This window comes from Pyrus communis, chromosome 10 (assembly GCF_041283825.1).
Source record: "Pyrus communis isolate YQ-2024b chromosome 10, ASM4128382v1, whole genome shotgun sequence".
Taxonomy (NCBI): domain Eukaryota; kingdom Viridiplantae; phylum Streptophyta; class Magnoliopsida; order Rosales; family Rosaceae; genus Pyrus; species Pyrus communis.
In genome coordinates this window covers 12647978-12665136 of record NC_142574.1, presented here as the reverse complement: position 1 = coordinate 12665136, position 17159 = coordinate 12647978, and the positions used below count along the sequence as shown (strand labels likewise).

At 39.9% G+C, this 17159-nt stretch overlaps 2 protein-coding genes and 1 non-coding gene across 4 annotated transcripts; 2 read left to right on the top strand and 1 right to left on the bottom strand.

Annotated features, from left to right (window-relative positions):
* Positions 1-2996: 2996 nt before the first annotated feature.
* Positions 2997-9651, top strand: LOC137729195 (polyadenylate-binding protein 8). The gene is made up of 10 exons (XM_068468051.2): positions 2997-3124; positions 3199-4066; positions 6607-6725; positions 6843-7499; positions 7623-7700; positions 7991-8080; positions 8293-8421; positions 8547-8720; positions 8799-9014; positions 9124-9651. The coding sequence occupies exons 2-10, from the start codon at positions 3808-3810 to the stop codon at positions 9367-9369; spliced, it is 1968 nt and encodes a 655-aa protein (XP_068324152.2). The 5' UTR covers positions 2997-3124; positions 3199-3807; the 3' UTR covers positions 9370-9651.
* Positions 9652-10090: 439 nt separating this feature from the next.
* Positions 10091-15500, bottom strand: LOC137729194 (putative E3 ubiquitin ligase SUD1). 2 transcript variants are annotated; one of them, XM_088677829.1, is made up of 10 exons: positions 15224-15404; positions 14975-15190; positions 13528-14217; positions 12481-13248; positions 12180-12391; positions 11724-12086; positions 11273-11433; positions 11033-11196; positions 10795-10941; positions 10091-10677 (listed from the first exon to the last, which is right to left on the bottom strand). In XM_088677829.1, exons 1-10 carry the CDS (start codon positions 15251-15253, stop codon positions 10171-10173), a joined length of 3258 nt encoding a protein of 1085 aa, XP_088533955.1. In that variant the 5' UTR covers positions 15254-15404; the 3' UTR covers positions 10091-10170. The 2 variants fall into 2 exon arrangements, with proteins under 2 accessions (XP_088533955.1, XP_068324151.1); XM_068468050.2 differs by having other exon boundaries at positions 14975-15500.
* An 828-nt stretch (positions 15501-16328) lies between these two features.
* TRNAI-UAU (transfer RNA isoleucine (anticodon UAU)) lies at positions 16329-16412 on the top strand. Its single transcript is given in 2 exon segments — positions 16329-16366; positions 16378-16412. It is a non-coding gene; the product is annotated as a tRNA-Ile (tRNA).
* Positions 16413-17159: the final 747 nt, after the last annotated feature.

Genomic DNA, 17159 nt, shown 5'->3' with positions numbered 1-17159 from the left:
AGTAGGGCACAATCCTTCACGTGATGTTCACCTTCCGCACCACACGCTCAGCTTGGATCCAAGTTAGGTGCACAGTCCTGTCGTACAGACCACATTAGGTGGTTCCGACTCGTAGGTTGATAGGAGCATATTTATGCGACTTAAATGGCTTGTTCTCGTACATTTACGTTATGTTTCTTTAGTTATTTTAGTACTTTAAGCTATTTTCGTGTGTTTGTAGGTCCAAAGGGCTAAAGGAGCAAAAAGATGCATTTTGGAGACTTTTGGAGCACTTTTGGGCTAAGGACGGATAGCTTATGCTTGAAGCCAAAGTGTTGGACGAAATTGAAGACCTAATTGGAGCCAAAGTGTTGGAACCTTGTTCTCTTTAGTTTTAGGACATTTAAACCTTTCCTAATCCCAATCATGCCATGCATAACACACATCCATTCTAACACATTGTCATTGCACATGCATTTCCTTCATTAGTTAACCCACATGCACTTATCACTTATCATCACCACATATCATATCACTTAATCACTTATCACTTATCATCACCACTTAACCACTTATCATATCATAACCACATATCATATCACTTATCACTTATCACTTAAAATATCATCCACCTACTTCACCTACAACATCCACCTACTTCACCTACAACATCCACTTACTTCACCTACAACATCCACTTCACCTACAACATCCACCTACTTCACCTACAACATCCACTTCACCTACAACATCCACCTACTTCACCTACAACATCCACCTACTTCACCTACAAATGACATAGCCATATGTTCCCTCCACTACTCCTATAAATACCCTTGCATTCATTCATTCATAAACATCTCATTTCATACACAACACATTACAAACACATTCTCCCTTCCCTAGCCTTGAGCTTCCCATCTCTCCCCTTATAATCCAAACACCATTTTTCCATTCCCCTTCCACTTCTCCACCACTCCTCTTCCATTCCACACTTCCATCCCCCAAACCAATTATCCCTAGACCTTATGCTACAATAAAGAGGAAGAGAAGAGAGCCTAAACGTTCATACAATTCAAGTTTGAGTTGTTGGAATGTTTAGGCGTTTCTTTGATTTCAATGTTTAATTTCAATTCTCTTTGTTTTGTATGAGGAACTAAACCCCCCCCCCTTTAGCTAGGGGGTGATTCGAAATATATGTTTATGCTTGCATTTTGATTTGATTACTTCTAATTACGTTTCATAAGTTGTGAATTCAATTTGTTTAACTGTTTTATTGATAACCTATTTATGTATGTTTATTGAGAGTGCACACTTAATTTTCATGCATGAATTTGACGCTAGAATATAAGTGAATTTCACCTAATCGTTATGAACTTATATTCACAAGTAGTGGAGGTTGCTTATAAACAATCGCGTTAAACGAATTCTTGGCATAAGTTTCATGCAATCATAGTAACAAATGCCTCGTCAACACTTATAGTTTTCAAAGAACTTAATGATTCTTGCTTGTATCTCTATTATGCAATTCATGTAGGGAACTTGTGAGGAATGCTTTGGGTTGTCGTATGCAATCATCCAATTCATTAACTTAAGGAAAACTTGACGGTTAATTTAAGCGGACCTAATTAACTTGGAGTGTTGAGAATTAATGATTTATTGAAATGCAATTGGAAATCATTTTATTATGCAAGTGTAACCTGTGTGGAGATGAACCCCTTAGCTATTCTATCATCCATTCATTCCATTTTATCATTTTCATATTTACATTCTGCTTTAATTTGCAATTTGTTCATTTAGTTTAATTTCGTTAAAATCTAAATCCCCCTTTACTTTAATGTCAAATTAGTTAAAAATCAATTTAGTTTGTGTTTTTAAGAGTTTTGAGTCTTTTGAACTTGTTTGAATCTTTTGGTTTGTTTTAGTGTTTTAAAGTTTAGTTTTGCAATATTTGAGTCTAGTATAGTATTTTATTTTGTGTTTTTTTTTTTAGTCAAATCCAAGTGATTAACAATCCCTCCTAATCCCCGGTCCAGAACGATCCCTACTTGCACTTATACTACAAATTGACAAAAAGAGGGTTTAATTTGTATGCGTATAAATCCCGCATCATAGGTGACCCGCGATTATTCGCACAGCCTTCACGTGATCGTAGCACTAGAGCGTATATATGTATTAAACCCAAGCCTGTCGTACAGACCACTTTAGGTGGTTCCGACTCGTGGGCAGGTTCAGTTATTGAGTTTGAGATTTGAGCTCTACATGTAGCCGTACAGGTCACGTTAGGTGACTCCGGCTGCCAGATTATATGTTATTGATATGATTTATACCTGAGCACTTGCATTTCATTCTGAGGTTTCGACATGGTATACTCTTGAGCATGTTTGGCATATCTATATACATACGTATATATGTTATTTTCTGGGAAGTATACAGGTTTTACGGCGAGGGGTTAGAATGTATTTTTCTCAATGGTTTTCGAAAAGCTTTGTTTTTGCCCACTCAAGCTTTTGTTTTGCGCCCCTCCAGGTTCTAGTTGCTTAGCAAATTCGGTGGTTTCCCAGAGGGCTTTCCCGGCATTTCTGACAGACGCTCATCAGCGTAGGGTCACCTTCGGGTGTACTATTGTCGAATCATTTTTCTTTGGACTGCTGTAGACTTAATGCTCTGAACTTAGCATCTAACTCACGCTAGCACTTGTTTTTAGTACTTTGTATGCTAGTTTTTAATTATTCGTACTTTTTATATTACTATTTTATTAGCTTCCGCATGTGCACATGGTTACGTCACCTCCGTGTGACGGCCAGCACGCCCTGATCTCGGTCGGGGTGTGTCAGCTAAGACCCATATTGGGTTAGCCATAATAATGTGATTTAAATCCGTCTTTGGTAATAATCGAATCTAAGACCTTTCAATTATAAGTGAAGTAAAATGCCACTAGATCGAGTACTAAGTGGCAATGAAAGTTAAAACTTCATGTTTACCAACGTGTTGCATTTTGACTCCACAGTAAACATGTATTTGATGCGCTCACATGCCACGTGGTAACAATCCAAGACAGCTCGACGGCCCCCACACCAACCCCACAAAGACACAATCGGAAAGGATCCTATCCAGATCCCTTTCCTTCTAATTCACCAAATTAGTAGATCTATGTCATTGAAATTTGATCCAACGGTTGAAGTTATTATAACTTTTAAAGTGGGCTCCTATTTGTAGCCGTTGGATCAAATTTTAATGACACAGATCTACTGATTTAATGAATTAGGAGAAAAGAATCTAGAGATGATCATTTTCCGACAAAACCTACCTTATCTAAAAATCTGCCATTACCAGTAGCTGTACCTCACAACTCCCCTTCCACGCGTCCCAGCCGTTGATCTCGCACAAACGACCGGTCATCGCGGGCCCACCCCCCAAACCAACGTTCCAGATGGGATCCTCCGGATCAGCCAAGGGCTCACGCAAGCCCTCCCGCTATATCAACTCTCACAGCCGCGTGTCCCACTCCTCTTTCTCGCTCTACGTCTCTCTCTCCTCCCCCACACTCCTATCTCACGCATCGCCACCCACCGGCTGCTCAGCCCCCTCCGTCGGATCTCCGACTATTTATCCCTCCACTCCCTTTCCTCTTCTCCCTACCCAAAAACCAAAAAAGAGTCGAGTCTTTTATTTTATTTTATTTTTCTCAGCGGAATTTTATCGAGCAGTTGGCGAGCGTTGAGTAGAAAGAGGAGAGGGAGGATTATCGAAAAAACGAAAGTAAAAAAAATTCAAATATTTGAAAAAAGAACAAAAAAAATTTAGGGTTTTTTTTGTCTGTTGAAGATGGCGCAAGTTCAGCAGGTTTCGGCTCAGAATGCGAACGCGGCAGCAGCGGCAGCTGTGGCGAACGGTGCCGGAGGAGCTAACCAGTTCGTGACGACGTCGCTTTACGTTGGCGATCTTGACCCGAACGTCACCGATTCGCAGCTCTACGACCTGTTCAACCAGCTGGGTCAGGTAGTTTCAGTTAGGGTTTGCAGGGACTTGTCCACTCGGAGGTCGCTTGGCTATGGCTATGTCAATTTTGCCAACCCGCAAGATGGTTAGTGGTTTTAATTCACTTTCTTATGGATTTTTAAGCTCAATTATGTAATTTAGATCATGGGTTATCTTATTTTTAGCTGATTTAGGATGCTTAATTAAGAAATATTTGTGCATGCGAGGTAGGCACTGTGGATGCCAATTGAACTCACCAGAATACTGTATTTTGTTGTGCGAAAGTTACAATTTTTAGGTGCGGTCGGTGAATCCAATTCTGTTTAACTGTGTTTGCGCAAATAATTGTAGAAAGAAACCGTAGAAAAAACATGAACTAAGTGATCGGTCATTCGTTAAGCGCAAGTGTTGCTTGTTATGAGAGGCCTCGTTTGGCAGCTCGGATTGTACTGACTATTTCTGTCGGATAGGATAAATAGCCACCGGATAGTACTGACTAAATTAGTCAACCGTTTGGTGTAGTATCGGATTAATGATTGTATTATTTATATTGTATTTGGTACTGGATAAGAAAAGGGAAGAAAAAAAAAATTTGACAAATCTTTTTTTGTTTGATGAACTTTTCTCTCTCCCCTCCCCAAATTGCCGATCTTCTCCCCAGATTTCCGATCGTCTCCTCCCCTCACTCCCTCCTCCTCCATCACTCTCCCCAGATTTTTGGGGTTCTAGGGGTGTTTGATTCGGACAAAAAGGGGTTCGTAGGCCCAAAAACGGCTTCGTTTCGAGGATAGAGGTTGGGCTCATGGTGGCCGTCGGATTCAAAGACGGCTTTTGAGGTGAAACTGGTGAACAATCTCGGATTCACGAAGAAAGAAGTGAGTTTTGTGTGTTTTTCACTGGGAGAGAGAAGAGAGCTGTTTTGCCGTTGGAGCTCGCTCACTCGCTTGCTCTGGTTCTTGAAAAATCCTATAAAAATAAAATCCTTCTGCAAAACAAGAAAACTAACTACTAAATGCACCCAAAATTTAAAACTTGAATGTGATTTTCACCCAGTAAATTACTCACAAGCTTTGAAGCTCTAGAAAATGGCAGAAAGTTGCGGACGTTAAAGCTCTGTTGTGTTAGATAACGGCGGATGAAAAAACCCAGAAATCAGAAATTGCAGAAAAATTCCATGAAATAGAGGGAGGGGTGGAACTTGGGAAGAAGAGGAAGATGAATGAGAAGATGAACTAGGATTCAGTTGAAGAAGAAGATGAATGAAGGATGGGCAGAACCTAGGAGGATCGACAGTGCGTTCGGAGAGGACGGAGTTAGCGAGCCCGACTAAATTGTCCTGTGGTTTTAGACGGGATAAATAGCCGGGTGTGAAGGGTATAAGATAAGTGGGCCCAGATTAAATAGTATGGTGCTTATTTCATACGAAGCTCACCAAACACCCGCTTCGTATTTTAGTACTATCCGGTGGTACTAACCGGTGTGCCAAACGAGGCTTTAGTGTTTGCAAAAAGGAATTGTTGTTAGGTGGGGAGAGTGAATACAAGCATGTGCAATTTTTTGGTTAATTGTTATGGGCTATGAACGGATGTTTCAAATTTGGGCAATGTGCGACTTTTTCTTGATTTACTTCCTGCCGATGCATTATATGATTATGAATTGCTGTCTATTGGTGAGGTTTGTAATGTTGAGATTGTGGCTGTGGTGTTGGACTCTTGTACGAGTTTTCTGGTCATGTTTTACGACTTTCAGTTGGTCTCTTCAGTAAAGGCTCCAATTTTGGTTTGAACAAGAAAGAAACGTGCACCTAATTGAATTAAGCTACTGTTGTATTAGGATTCGTTCTAGCAAAGGGCAGGATTAAGGTTGTTCATATTTAGGCTTATTCTCAGACTGAAAAAAGGCTTATATGTTAAAAGTGTGTCTATATTTTCCATCTCATACTATTTGAATAATCTGATTGGTGTTACGTGGAAACAAATTTGGAAGCTGTTTTGTTACCTTTTGTTATTAGATGATAATATGTCCCCTTACCTATCGTTTATGAAATAATGAAGTTTTCAATTCTTTGTCTTTATTTCATGGTTTTTTGTTCTGTTCCACACAAAGATCAGTTTAGATGGATACTTTAAGGCCTCTGTTAAAATCTTAAGTTGAAACTTTCTTGTCATCTGAAGGCCGTCGTTGAGATTAGAAACCGAAAAAAGGAGGATACTTTGCTTTCCTGTAAACAATTGTGCCAATGAACCATTAAATTTAAGAAGTACTTGCTGGAAAGATGTTTGTATTGTATCTTATTCAAGAAGAAAAAGTTGAGTTACAGCTTGAAAATATGGGTCAGTTGGGATGCCTTGCTCTAATTGGTTCAACAATGTGTCATTTTTCTTTGGATCTTGAGTTATTTTTGTTTTGTCTTATGATTTTTATCATGACAATGATTGCGTTGAAGGGTTTGACAGAACTCTTTTACGGTAACATGTGCCTCATAAGTATTTGGATACATACATGCAATCTTGTGTTTTGTTCTTGAAATAGAGCTTAGAGATGCCTAGTATTTTTCGCCTTCCTTTGTTTTGCACTGTGTTGGATTAGTCAGTACTCTTTTTTCTTTTGAATCTTACTTACATCTTTAGTTGGAATTGATGGCAGCTGCTAGGGCTTTGGATATGTTGAACTTTACTCCTGTGAATGGAAGGCCCATTAGGATTATGTACTCTCATCGTGATCCTACTATTCGCAAAAGTGGGGCTGGAAACATATTTATTAAGGTATTTCCATTTTTTTAATTTTTATGCAGCACCGTTATACTTTCATGTCATGGTTGTCCTCATTTTTTACTTGTTTTATATCCTTCCTGACACCTCTACTTGTATTAATTTTTCCAGAATTTGGACAAAGCTATTGATCACAAAGCCTTGCATGATACATTTTCTGCATTTGGAGACATCCTTTCTTGTAAGGTGGCTACTGATCCTGCTGGCCAGTCAAAAGGCTATGGCTTTGTACAATTTGACAAAGAAGAAGCTGCCCAAAAGGCTATAGAGAAGTTGAATGGTATGCTTTTAAATGATAAGCAAGTTTATGTTGGTCCTTTCCTCCGGAAACAGGAAAGAGACAGTACTGCTGACAAGTCAAGATTCAACAATGTTTATGTAAAGAATCTGTCAGAGTCAACTACCGAGGAAGATTTGAAAAAAGTTTTTTCTGAATTTGGGATAACCACTAGTGAAGTGGTGATGAGGGATGGAGATGGAAAATCAAAGTGCTTTGGGTTTGTCAATTTTGAAAAGGCTGATGATGCTGCTAGAGCTGTTGAGGCTTTGAATGGAAAGAAATTTGATGATAAGGAGTGGTATGTTGGGAAGGCCCAGAAGAAATCTGAAAGGGAAAATGAGTTGAAACAACGATTTGAACAGAGTATGAAAGAGGCAGCAGACAAGTATCAAGGTGCGAACTTGTATGTTAAAAATTTGGATGATACCATTGCTGATGATAAACTTCACGAGCTTTTCTCTCCATTTGGGACTATTACCTCATGCAAGGTGTGTATTGTGTAGCCCCTGTTTTAAATTGCAAAGTGCAATGTATTTGTGTCATAATCTTCATTCATTTTGTATTGGTATGGCCTAACGTAGTTTTCTCATTTTTTGTTGACATGTGATCAGGTCATGCGAGATCCTAGTGGAATAAGTAGGGGATCAGGTTTTGTTGCATTCTCAACTCCTGAAGAGGCAAATAGAGCTGTGAGTTGATTTCCCATATGGATTAATATAGTGCTTCTATGGTCTCATTCCGACTTCCCTCATTTCAGTTTTGTAGGACAAAATTTAATCTTGCTACCATGATCAACCATGGGTAGTGAGATTCATGGCTGCCTCATCTATAACCCAAAAAAATTAGGTTTAGGATTTATGAATATTGTAGAATATGGGGGCTCTTGTGGGTAATGTATGTCTGAGCGTGTGCATGCGTGTTTTATTCCTCAAATAATAGTGTCTAGTGAAAATAATTTATTTTTTGTTATTGTGTATAGCTATTGGAGATGAATGGAAAGATGATTGTAAGTAAACCTCTCTATGTTGCACTTGCACAACGAAAAGAAGATAGAAGAGCAAGGCTACTGGTATGTCTTTTATTTGTCCTACAACAAACTAACTTTGAGTGTAGCCTAACGTCAATTGATAAATAGTTTTTCTGTGTGCATCAAGTTATTTTCCTGCAAGATCTTTAAAGTGAGTTGTAGACTAAAAGGATCTCAAAGATACGTATCCTGTTGAACTTGGTGCCACTCTTTTTGTATTGTTGTTATGTTATGGACATTAACTGCTTGCCCAGGCTCAGTTTTCTCAAATGCGGCCTGTTGCAATGGCACCTTCTCGTATGCCAATGTACCCTCCTGGTGGTCCAGGTCTTGGACAACAAATATTCTACGGTCAAGGCCCACCTGCTATCATTCCCTCACAGGTAACCAGGAATTTCATTCTTTTGGTATTTAAAATTGTTATATTTTATTTTTACTTAATTGTTATATCAAGAGTTCAGTAATGTTGCCCTATTACCTGACTTTATATTTTATTTTTCCTTTGTAGCCTGGATTCGGGTATCAGCAGCAGCTTGTTCCTGGTATGAGGCCTGGTGGGGCACCAATGCCAAATTTCTTTGTGCCAATGGTTCAGCAGGGGCAGCAAGGGCAGCGTCCTGGTGGCAGACGTGTGGGCTCTGTCCAGCAAAACCAACAACCAGTTCCGATAATGCAACAGCAGGTTGGATGCATGTTGTCCTGAAGTAGTCTTTAGTATTTTTATTTGTTGACATACATTCTGATGGCCTTTTACTGACAGATGCTACCAAGGGGACGTGTCTACCGCTACCCATCTGGTCGCGGAATACCTGATGGTCCTATGCCTGGTGTTGCTGGAGGCATGTTTTCTGTACCATATGACATAGGCGGCGGTGGCGGCATGCCTATCCGTGATGCAGCACTGTCCCAGCCAACAATTCCAATAGGGGCTTTGGCTACTGCTCTTGCAAATGCTACACCAGAGCAGCAAAGAACGGTATGCTTTTTTGTTTCATTGTCCTTTCATCGTTCTAAGATGGAAATTAATTTCTGTAAATTTTGTTCTTAATGTTTTTCGTACGTTCTCCTTGGGTGAAAATTTGCAGATGCTGGGTGAGAATCTTTACCCGCTCGTGGAACAGCTGGAACCTGACAATGCAGCGAAGGTTACAGGCATGCTTCTGGAGATGGATCAGACTGAGGTTCTTCATTTGCTCGAGTCGCCTGAAGCTTTGAAGGCAAAGGTAGCTGAGGCTATGGATGTTCTGAGGAACGTTGCTCAGCAACAGCAAGTTGGCAATGCAGCTGATCAACTTGGCTCATTGTCACTCAATGGGAACCTTGTTTCATGAGAGTTTTCATCTTTGGATTTGATGGATTGAGACACTTGTAGGGTGTGGTCTGGATTGGTTTGAGAAGTTTCTTGCGTAGGTAGAAACTGGTTTTGGTCTGTTTTCCGTGAGCTTTCGGAGTTTATTGAGATTGTGAATTTGTGATGTTTATGCATAAATATTTCTGTGCACATGTTGCTTTCCGCAGCACTAAGACGGTCTGAGTGTTTATTTTTTTTCATTTGCAAAACATGCTTCGGCTGTCACATTTTCAACTGTGAAGAGTACATTTACATTGAAGAATTTGCTGGGGGTTTGAAACGTAAAATTGTTCAGAAAACACGCGCTTGTGTTTGGCGTTGATGAATCGGCGCGATAATTTTTATTTTAAATAAATCTAAATTGCGAGCCGAGGTTTCTTGATTTTTGCTGTAAATATAGACTAACCACATGTAAGGGAGAGCTACTTGTCTACCGCGGATGCACTTTCATGCCAGTGACACAAACATACGTGAGAACAAACTAACACAAGTCTCTGTATGGTTAGCATAATACACTTGTATGACATTCACGTGAATCATGAATTCAGCCATCTTCGTTTTGTCGGATCAGTTTTCGCTATATTGTGTTATAGTTTCCGAGCAAGGAACAAGCGGCAATGCATATTTATCGACAATTTTGCATTCATGTACGCTAATTACCATTTTAGACGAGCTATTATATGCACAAACTCAAAGACAACTCTAATAACAGCATACTTGGATACCCTTTCTTACCATCCACATCCCACGGAGGTGATGTACAAAAACCACTACCAAAAAATTAGTCATCGACTTGGTTAACACGCCTTAGTCGGAGTCCTATATCAACTTCTCGATCGTATCGGATTAACCTGTTGGTCTCGTAGTTAGAGTCCTGCACTTCCGAGGATGTCCCTGCTTCGTTTTGCTTCTCTTCGACGGCTTCCCCAAAGTTATGAAGCCTTCGACCAATTAGGTACCGGTCGTCACGTATTGAGTTGTGAAGGTTTGTGAACCAGACATGGAATCTCCTGGCGCAAAAGCACAACAGGCTAAAGCAAAGGCATCCCAGCCAGGCAAACCGATAAACTGCTGAGTTCACCACTAATGGGTAACCGAGAACAGGAAATAGCCCTCTGGCAAGTACATAAGGCACGCACAGGGCAGTCAACAACTTTATAATGATTGGGAATACGATTTCACGAAGCACCCAAAGACCTTGCAGCCTGGAGAACCCGTCTTCCCTCACCCTTGCAAACTTTGCTCGCCAGGTTTCATCCATCAGTGGCATCATGTGATCCAACATAACCTGCAGAAGTACGTAACAAGCAGCAGCAATAAAAACCTCGGTATTTTGTGAACAGAAAATCCCCAACATAATGAAGTCCAAACACATATGCTAATGATTATTTATAAGACCACTCACCAGTCTGGTCCATATCTTGAGAAAAATAAGGCCTAAAGCCCAGTCCTGGTAAAGCAGGAATACCGGGCTCTCATCAACAGGCACACGCATTGGAACGATCACCAAAAGCTCAAAGAGCAGCCCAATCAATACTGGAATGACAAAAATCTGGAACATAACACGAGACAGTGGTATTAGAGCATAAAACATATACAAACCTCATATAGAACACCACTTATAAAAACCAAATGATTTGTACCCATATTGACAAAAGCGCAGAACTCTTGACAACAATGGCACACCACTTCCAGATCTGGCCCAACAGAACTGCAACCCTTTTGGTTCTAATATGCTCGATGGAATATCTAATTCCAGCTACAGCAGTCCATATTATGTAGCTTCCAATGATGAAAGCATACAAATCTAAGACAAGAAATGGGAAAAGGTTCAGCATTCTGATTTTAGAAGTAAGAAACATAACAATTAGAAGGGAAATTACCATTGCACTTGATTCCATGTGTTATAGGGAGAAAAGGAATGACATTGAAAATTGCCCTTCCAAGTGAGGTTGGTACGACTATCAAGGCAGAGTTGAAGACAAGTAACGTCATCCAAGCCACCGCCAACAAAAGTACAATGCGAAGCACAAAGCTGTACCTTCTGAAAAAAAAGAAAGAAAGAGATACTAGTAACCAAAAAATGTAAAACCAGTTAAGATGATAAACTAACACAACATACTGTTCAAAAATGCAACGGGGAATAGAAAAAGAGGAATGTCGTGACTTCAAATTGTGAAGTAAAAACATCTGCATTATGAATGTTCTATCTGAAAGTAGGAATGCAGCCCAAGAAAATTTGAAAAAAAAAAAAAAAAAAAAAAAAAAAAACCCTGTGATAGCAAAAGACACGATCCACTCGTGTATCAATTTGTACGGATTCTCTAAACTTACTCAGGATCAGATTGTTCATCTGTATCATACTCTTCTGCAACATTTGAGTCTCCTGATGCAAGAATAACTCCATTTGGATCATCAGCACCTGGAAGTGCCACCAAAGCCTGATCCTGTACCCCCAGTTGAACCTGTACTCTATCCTGTCTTCCTGGCTCTGCATTTCCATTTTCCTGTGCACCATTGTCCTCAGATCTGGGCAGTAAGAAATCAGTTAAACCAAGAGCCCAGCCAACTGCCGTAAACCAATAACAGAGGAGGGATTTAATCGTTGTCCGTAATTTGAAATGCTCAGTGGCGAATGGAATGCATATTTGAAAAAGAAGCATGTCCGCAGGAATTTCAGTAAACGGGTCGGACACCCTGCCAATAGGGAAAAATAATATGCATCTTAGCGAACATTAAAAGATACCAGGAACATAATAAGTGAAAATGGAACACAGAGGGTCAATTTACGAGATGTCAAGAGGGAAAATGGAAGGTGCCATCCGCATAGCTAGTTTAACCGGTAAAAACACCAGCATCACAATTAAACTCCCATACACCACAACAGATAAGAGGACCCTGCGAGCATGTTTGTGCACCGGATCATCAATAAGATCACGGAATGGATTGTAGTTAGGATCAGCTGGATCTCTAAGGAAATAAAGAACTCCATTACGCAGAACCTGCAGGCAGAACATAGGACAAAAGATACATGGAAATTTGGTGTTTGAAAAGCAAATTAGCCAAAACATAAGATGGCAAAGAACAGTACCCCTCGAAGAAGACTGACAAATATGCTGATTTGTAGCATGTATATAATTCCAACCACCCAATGGACCAATGAACTGGCTAAGGGAGAAGCTGAGAAGAATTGAACCCTGTGAGACATGGACTTCCCGAACATCCTTATAGTACAAACATCTAGCCACCATCCACACATCAAGGGAAATACCCCCAGTTCAATGACTAGAAGAAAAGCAACCTTAATCATAGTCATCAAATGCCTCATTGCTGCCAGGAACTGCCTGAAGAGAGATGAAATTGTCTCTGCCATAGAAGCAATACCATAGAACCTTCCCATAGTCAATGATTCACCCCTAGTGTACCGAATCAAAGCAACAATGCCCAGGTAGAAGAACACTAGGGAAAACACAAACATGTATCCAACGGCAAGAGTTGTAACATCAGACAGCCTTGATGTCCCAAGTGTTGCCCCTTTCAAGAAGTCTGCTGATAGTGGTAAGCTTACATTGTTTGAAACCTCATTTAGTCCACTCATGTTCGCTTTCAGGATCTCTTCAACCTGTCCAACCATACCACTTTGTTGGCTTTCAGATGATACATTCGTTACCGCTGTTACTGCATTCTTCAATGTTACATTTGCTAAGGAAAGGGCTGATTCTGTAAGTGGCATGACTGTTGACAATACTGGACCAGTAGCTGCGGAGAAAATCCAAAACAAATGATAGAGTATAATCCGACCTATTGAGAAAGGCACAAAGATTACTACACCAAGGAATATCATATTGCTGGCCAGAACCTGAAGAAAGAATTAAAATCATTCAATGTATTAATACAAATTACATAAAATATCCTTATACAACATAAAGTCCTAATGAGAAACTACCACTGAAAGTTGACCTCAACCAAATAACACGCACAATACAGATGCATAAACAAGCTATAGTTGCCAGAAAAATCAGAAACAAAACAAGAAAAAAATAAAAAGAGAGAGAGAGAACCTAAAAATAGAAATATTAGAGCATTATCTATCAGAAAACATAATTTAAAGGAGAAAAAGACCAAAATAAAAACTTACAGTGAATGCATTTTCAACTAAATGAAATACAGGTCCCTGCATGCCGACAAGCTCATCAAACGGTACATCCTCGGCCCCATCAGCATCATCCAGACCATCAAACATCTGCTCCACATGAGCTTCAAGACGAGCTGCCTGCATCTCCCACCGAGCAGCAACATTTTCTGCATTCCTCCTAATCATTTGACCTGCTCCGGCGATCCCCTGTGCTCCAGCATCTTCCCCATTCACATCACCAACAAAGTTCCTGTTAGCTTGTCCAGGAGCTCTCCTTGCAGCATGGGCACCATTTCTTTCCCCTTCATCTTCTCTGTCAGCATCCTGTCCTCCAAGCTCACGTAAATGCCTGAAGTAATCCCTCAGAGAAGTGGCCCCAAGAAAAATAAACACAATGCTAGCAGAAAGTAGGAACCCATGCAGACAATCAGTAAGGATGACTGTAGTGGATAAATGACTAAGGAATAATCTCTGGGCTTCACCAAAACTCCTCACAAAAGCCAACCGCCATATCCAAAATGTGATAAAAGGTATAATGAGAAGCCAAACAGAAAGCACAAAACTAAGGCGCAGAAGGAATTGCAGAACATGGCAAGTTTTCATTGCCATCCCAACTACAAACTCTTGAAAAGGAAGCCTTGCAGGGGCATTCTCAGCATATACAGGAGAGAAGGAAAACGCATGCTTGCAAACCTGCAATGCAAGTAAAGTAATTAGTGTCCCCGAGAACATAAAGTCACCACTACGCTTAAACACAAATTGAATGACAATGTAAAAAACATAAAAAAATTAAGAACCAACAATGCTGGATATCCCAATGAAATCCAACCAAGCATATATCTTGATTAGGTGCATAAAAAAGTATTTAAGGTCCAAGATAAATGGTATAAGCTCAATAAAGTTCACATTCCTCTGTTAGGATATTAACACGTAACAATTTCTGCCTTTCAAACTTAGGTGTGGTGATGCTGGGGTTTAACTTCTAGATTTTATTAACACAATGATATGTTTTTCTTCTCTAAACCATTGCTTCCCACCAAGATGACCATACACAATCCTAAATAAAATTCGAATATATCTTTGCTCTCTTGTTTTCGTTTTCTACCCAGTAAACGCGAGCACTCCCATGCACACTAGTATACAATAATTTTGTGGTTCTCATATCATATGGCAGAGTTAAGGTCTCCCTAACACATTTACGAACTAACAGGAAAATGATTTCAGAGTTGAATGAAAAGCTCGACTTCGTTTTGAGCCTCTCTTACCAATATCACAAACAAAACGGGTAAAATAAACCCTAGAACCCTAATCAAATCAATTCCAAACTCTTATCTGAAAATTTGAGGGATTGCAAACACCAATTCAATCACCAATCGAGACCGAAATGCACAAAATTCAACAAATCCAATTACATAGAGACAGCGAGAGAGAGAGAGAGAGAGAGTTGAACCTCGCATTGGCGAGCATTGCTGTGATTAAGCCACTGCATGAGGCAATCCTGGTGCACAAACTTGATGCTTCCGCTACAAGCGCACGGGTACTGCAGCGGGTTATCGGCGTCGCCCGTGTTTCTACAGATCCGGCACACGTCCTCCTCCTCTTCCTCATCGTCGCACTTGACCGTCACCGCCGCCGCGCTCGCTTCGTTCTCCTGAGACGACGACGTCTTGACGGTGTCGGTTGGGACGTCCCGGTCAGCGGACGGCGGCGGGGACGGGGTGATCTCCATAGGTTGGGTTGGGTCAGGTCAGGGGTGGGTCGGAGTCCGCGTTGGGTATTGCCGATAGTTCCCCGGTGAGGCCGGTTTCAAAAGATGACGAAAGATGGGTGGGTTTTTGGGTCGTGGTGGGATAGGTGGCGATGGGTGTGCTTAGCCGGGGGTGTATTTTATGTTCTGTATTGCCCCTGCTCCGTGTGACCAAGGGATACTGTGCCGCTCAGCGGGCCTTTGAGAAACATTGCATTGTGCCCCGAACACAACATCATCTGTAATTATATAAATAGGATAAACTTTTAATTTTTTAAGTTGTTAATTTTAGCCACTTAGTACTACGTTTTAGTGGTACTTATCTTCATTGGTGAGTGAGAGGTTTTAGATTTTCACCAAAAGCGAATTTAAGCCACATTATTGCAAACTCATTATGAAACTTACCCCACTCCTCCACTCCTTAGTATAGAAAGTATCGTTTTGTTCTAAAATATATATATATATATATATATATTTCAAACGGAAAACAAAATTATTAATTTATAATACAAATATCTTACCACTTATACAATGACACATGATGTATCACATAGTCTTCCGAACACATTGAAAATCTCCCCCAAAACAGCTCACATCACCAATCACATTAAAATCCAAGAGGATATTGGGGATCCTCAAATCGTGTCCTTTCATCATATATTGTGCGACCAGTTCTCGTCAATTACTATTCATATTTAATTTAAAATAAAAGTATTTAAAATAATTTATGACTGCACGACTTGAGGATAAGAGGATCCGAAGAGAATCCTCATTCGTTAAAATCTATGACACGGTGATTGACGTGATTAAATTTAAAGGAAAATAATGAAAATGGCTTGAAAACTTTAAGTTTTAACGATAAAAATAAAATAAAGGGTAAAGTGAATAGTACCAAGATTGACTTTTTAGTATAAAAATGTGGTTTTTCGTTAAAGTAAATAGTACCGGGAGTTTTTTGTAAAAGTTCCCTAAATTTAAAGCATACAAAGCATAATTTAAAGTTAATATAATTTTCTAAGTAAGTTATAAAAATAAGAGGTGGACAACTAACATCCTAGGGGTGGTGGCGCAGTTGGCTAGCGCATAGGTCTTATAGCTTCTGATTAATCCTGAGTCGAGAGTTCGAGCCTCTCTCACACCATATTTTGTTTATTCCTCAAGAAAGCTTCTTTGCTCAGATTGCCTTCGATTGGGTGTGGTAAGCTGGGAAAGATATTACCAGTGTTGTACCATTGACCCCATTTGATATATGTTTTTTTATTACCAAAAACAGCTTCAGTTTAAAGTTAAGTATAAAAAATTTGGTAAAAAATATAATATCATGCTTATTTTTATTTTAAAAGCAATAGTCTCCAAACAGCAATTTTTAAAGGCAACAATGGTTTTAATAATTAGCGGAGGGAAGGTGGGGTCAATGGGTGACTGTGACCCCAACGAGATGGTTTTCTTCCCATCGAATTTTGGTGTTGACCCCAAAAATATGTTCATGCAAAGAAAGGCAAACACCTATGCAGAATATATCTCTTCTGCAAATAATTTAGGGTTCTACATTAGATGCATTACTAGGACCAACATAGATGTGAATTAACATAGAGCATTTGATATGTACCAATATGTGTTCGGATGTGGTTTTTAAATGATTGAAAATACTTCGAAGAAATTATGGAACCAAACATTAACAAAAATGCAAGTGAATCCTAAAAAAAACATTTTGAACTACTCCTACAAAAAGCGCATTAATGAGCTTCTTCCAAAATGCACTTGTAGTGCTTTCGGAACCCAAAACACTTTCACCACAGCAAATTTCAGACATTCTAAAGTCACTTCCAAACATGACTAGCAAATATATGTCTCCTGTAGTATCCCACATCAGCTAGGTGAGTGTTGG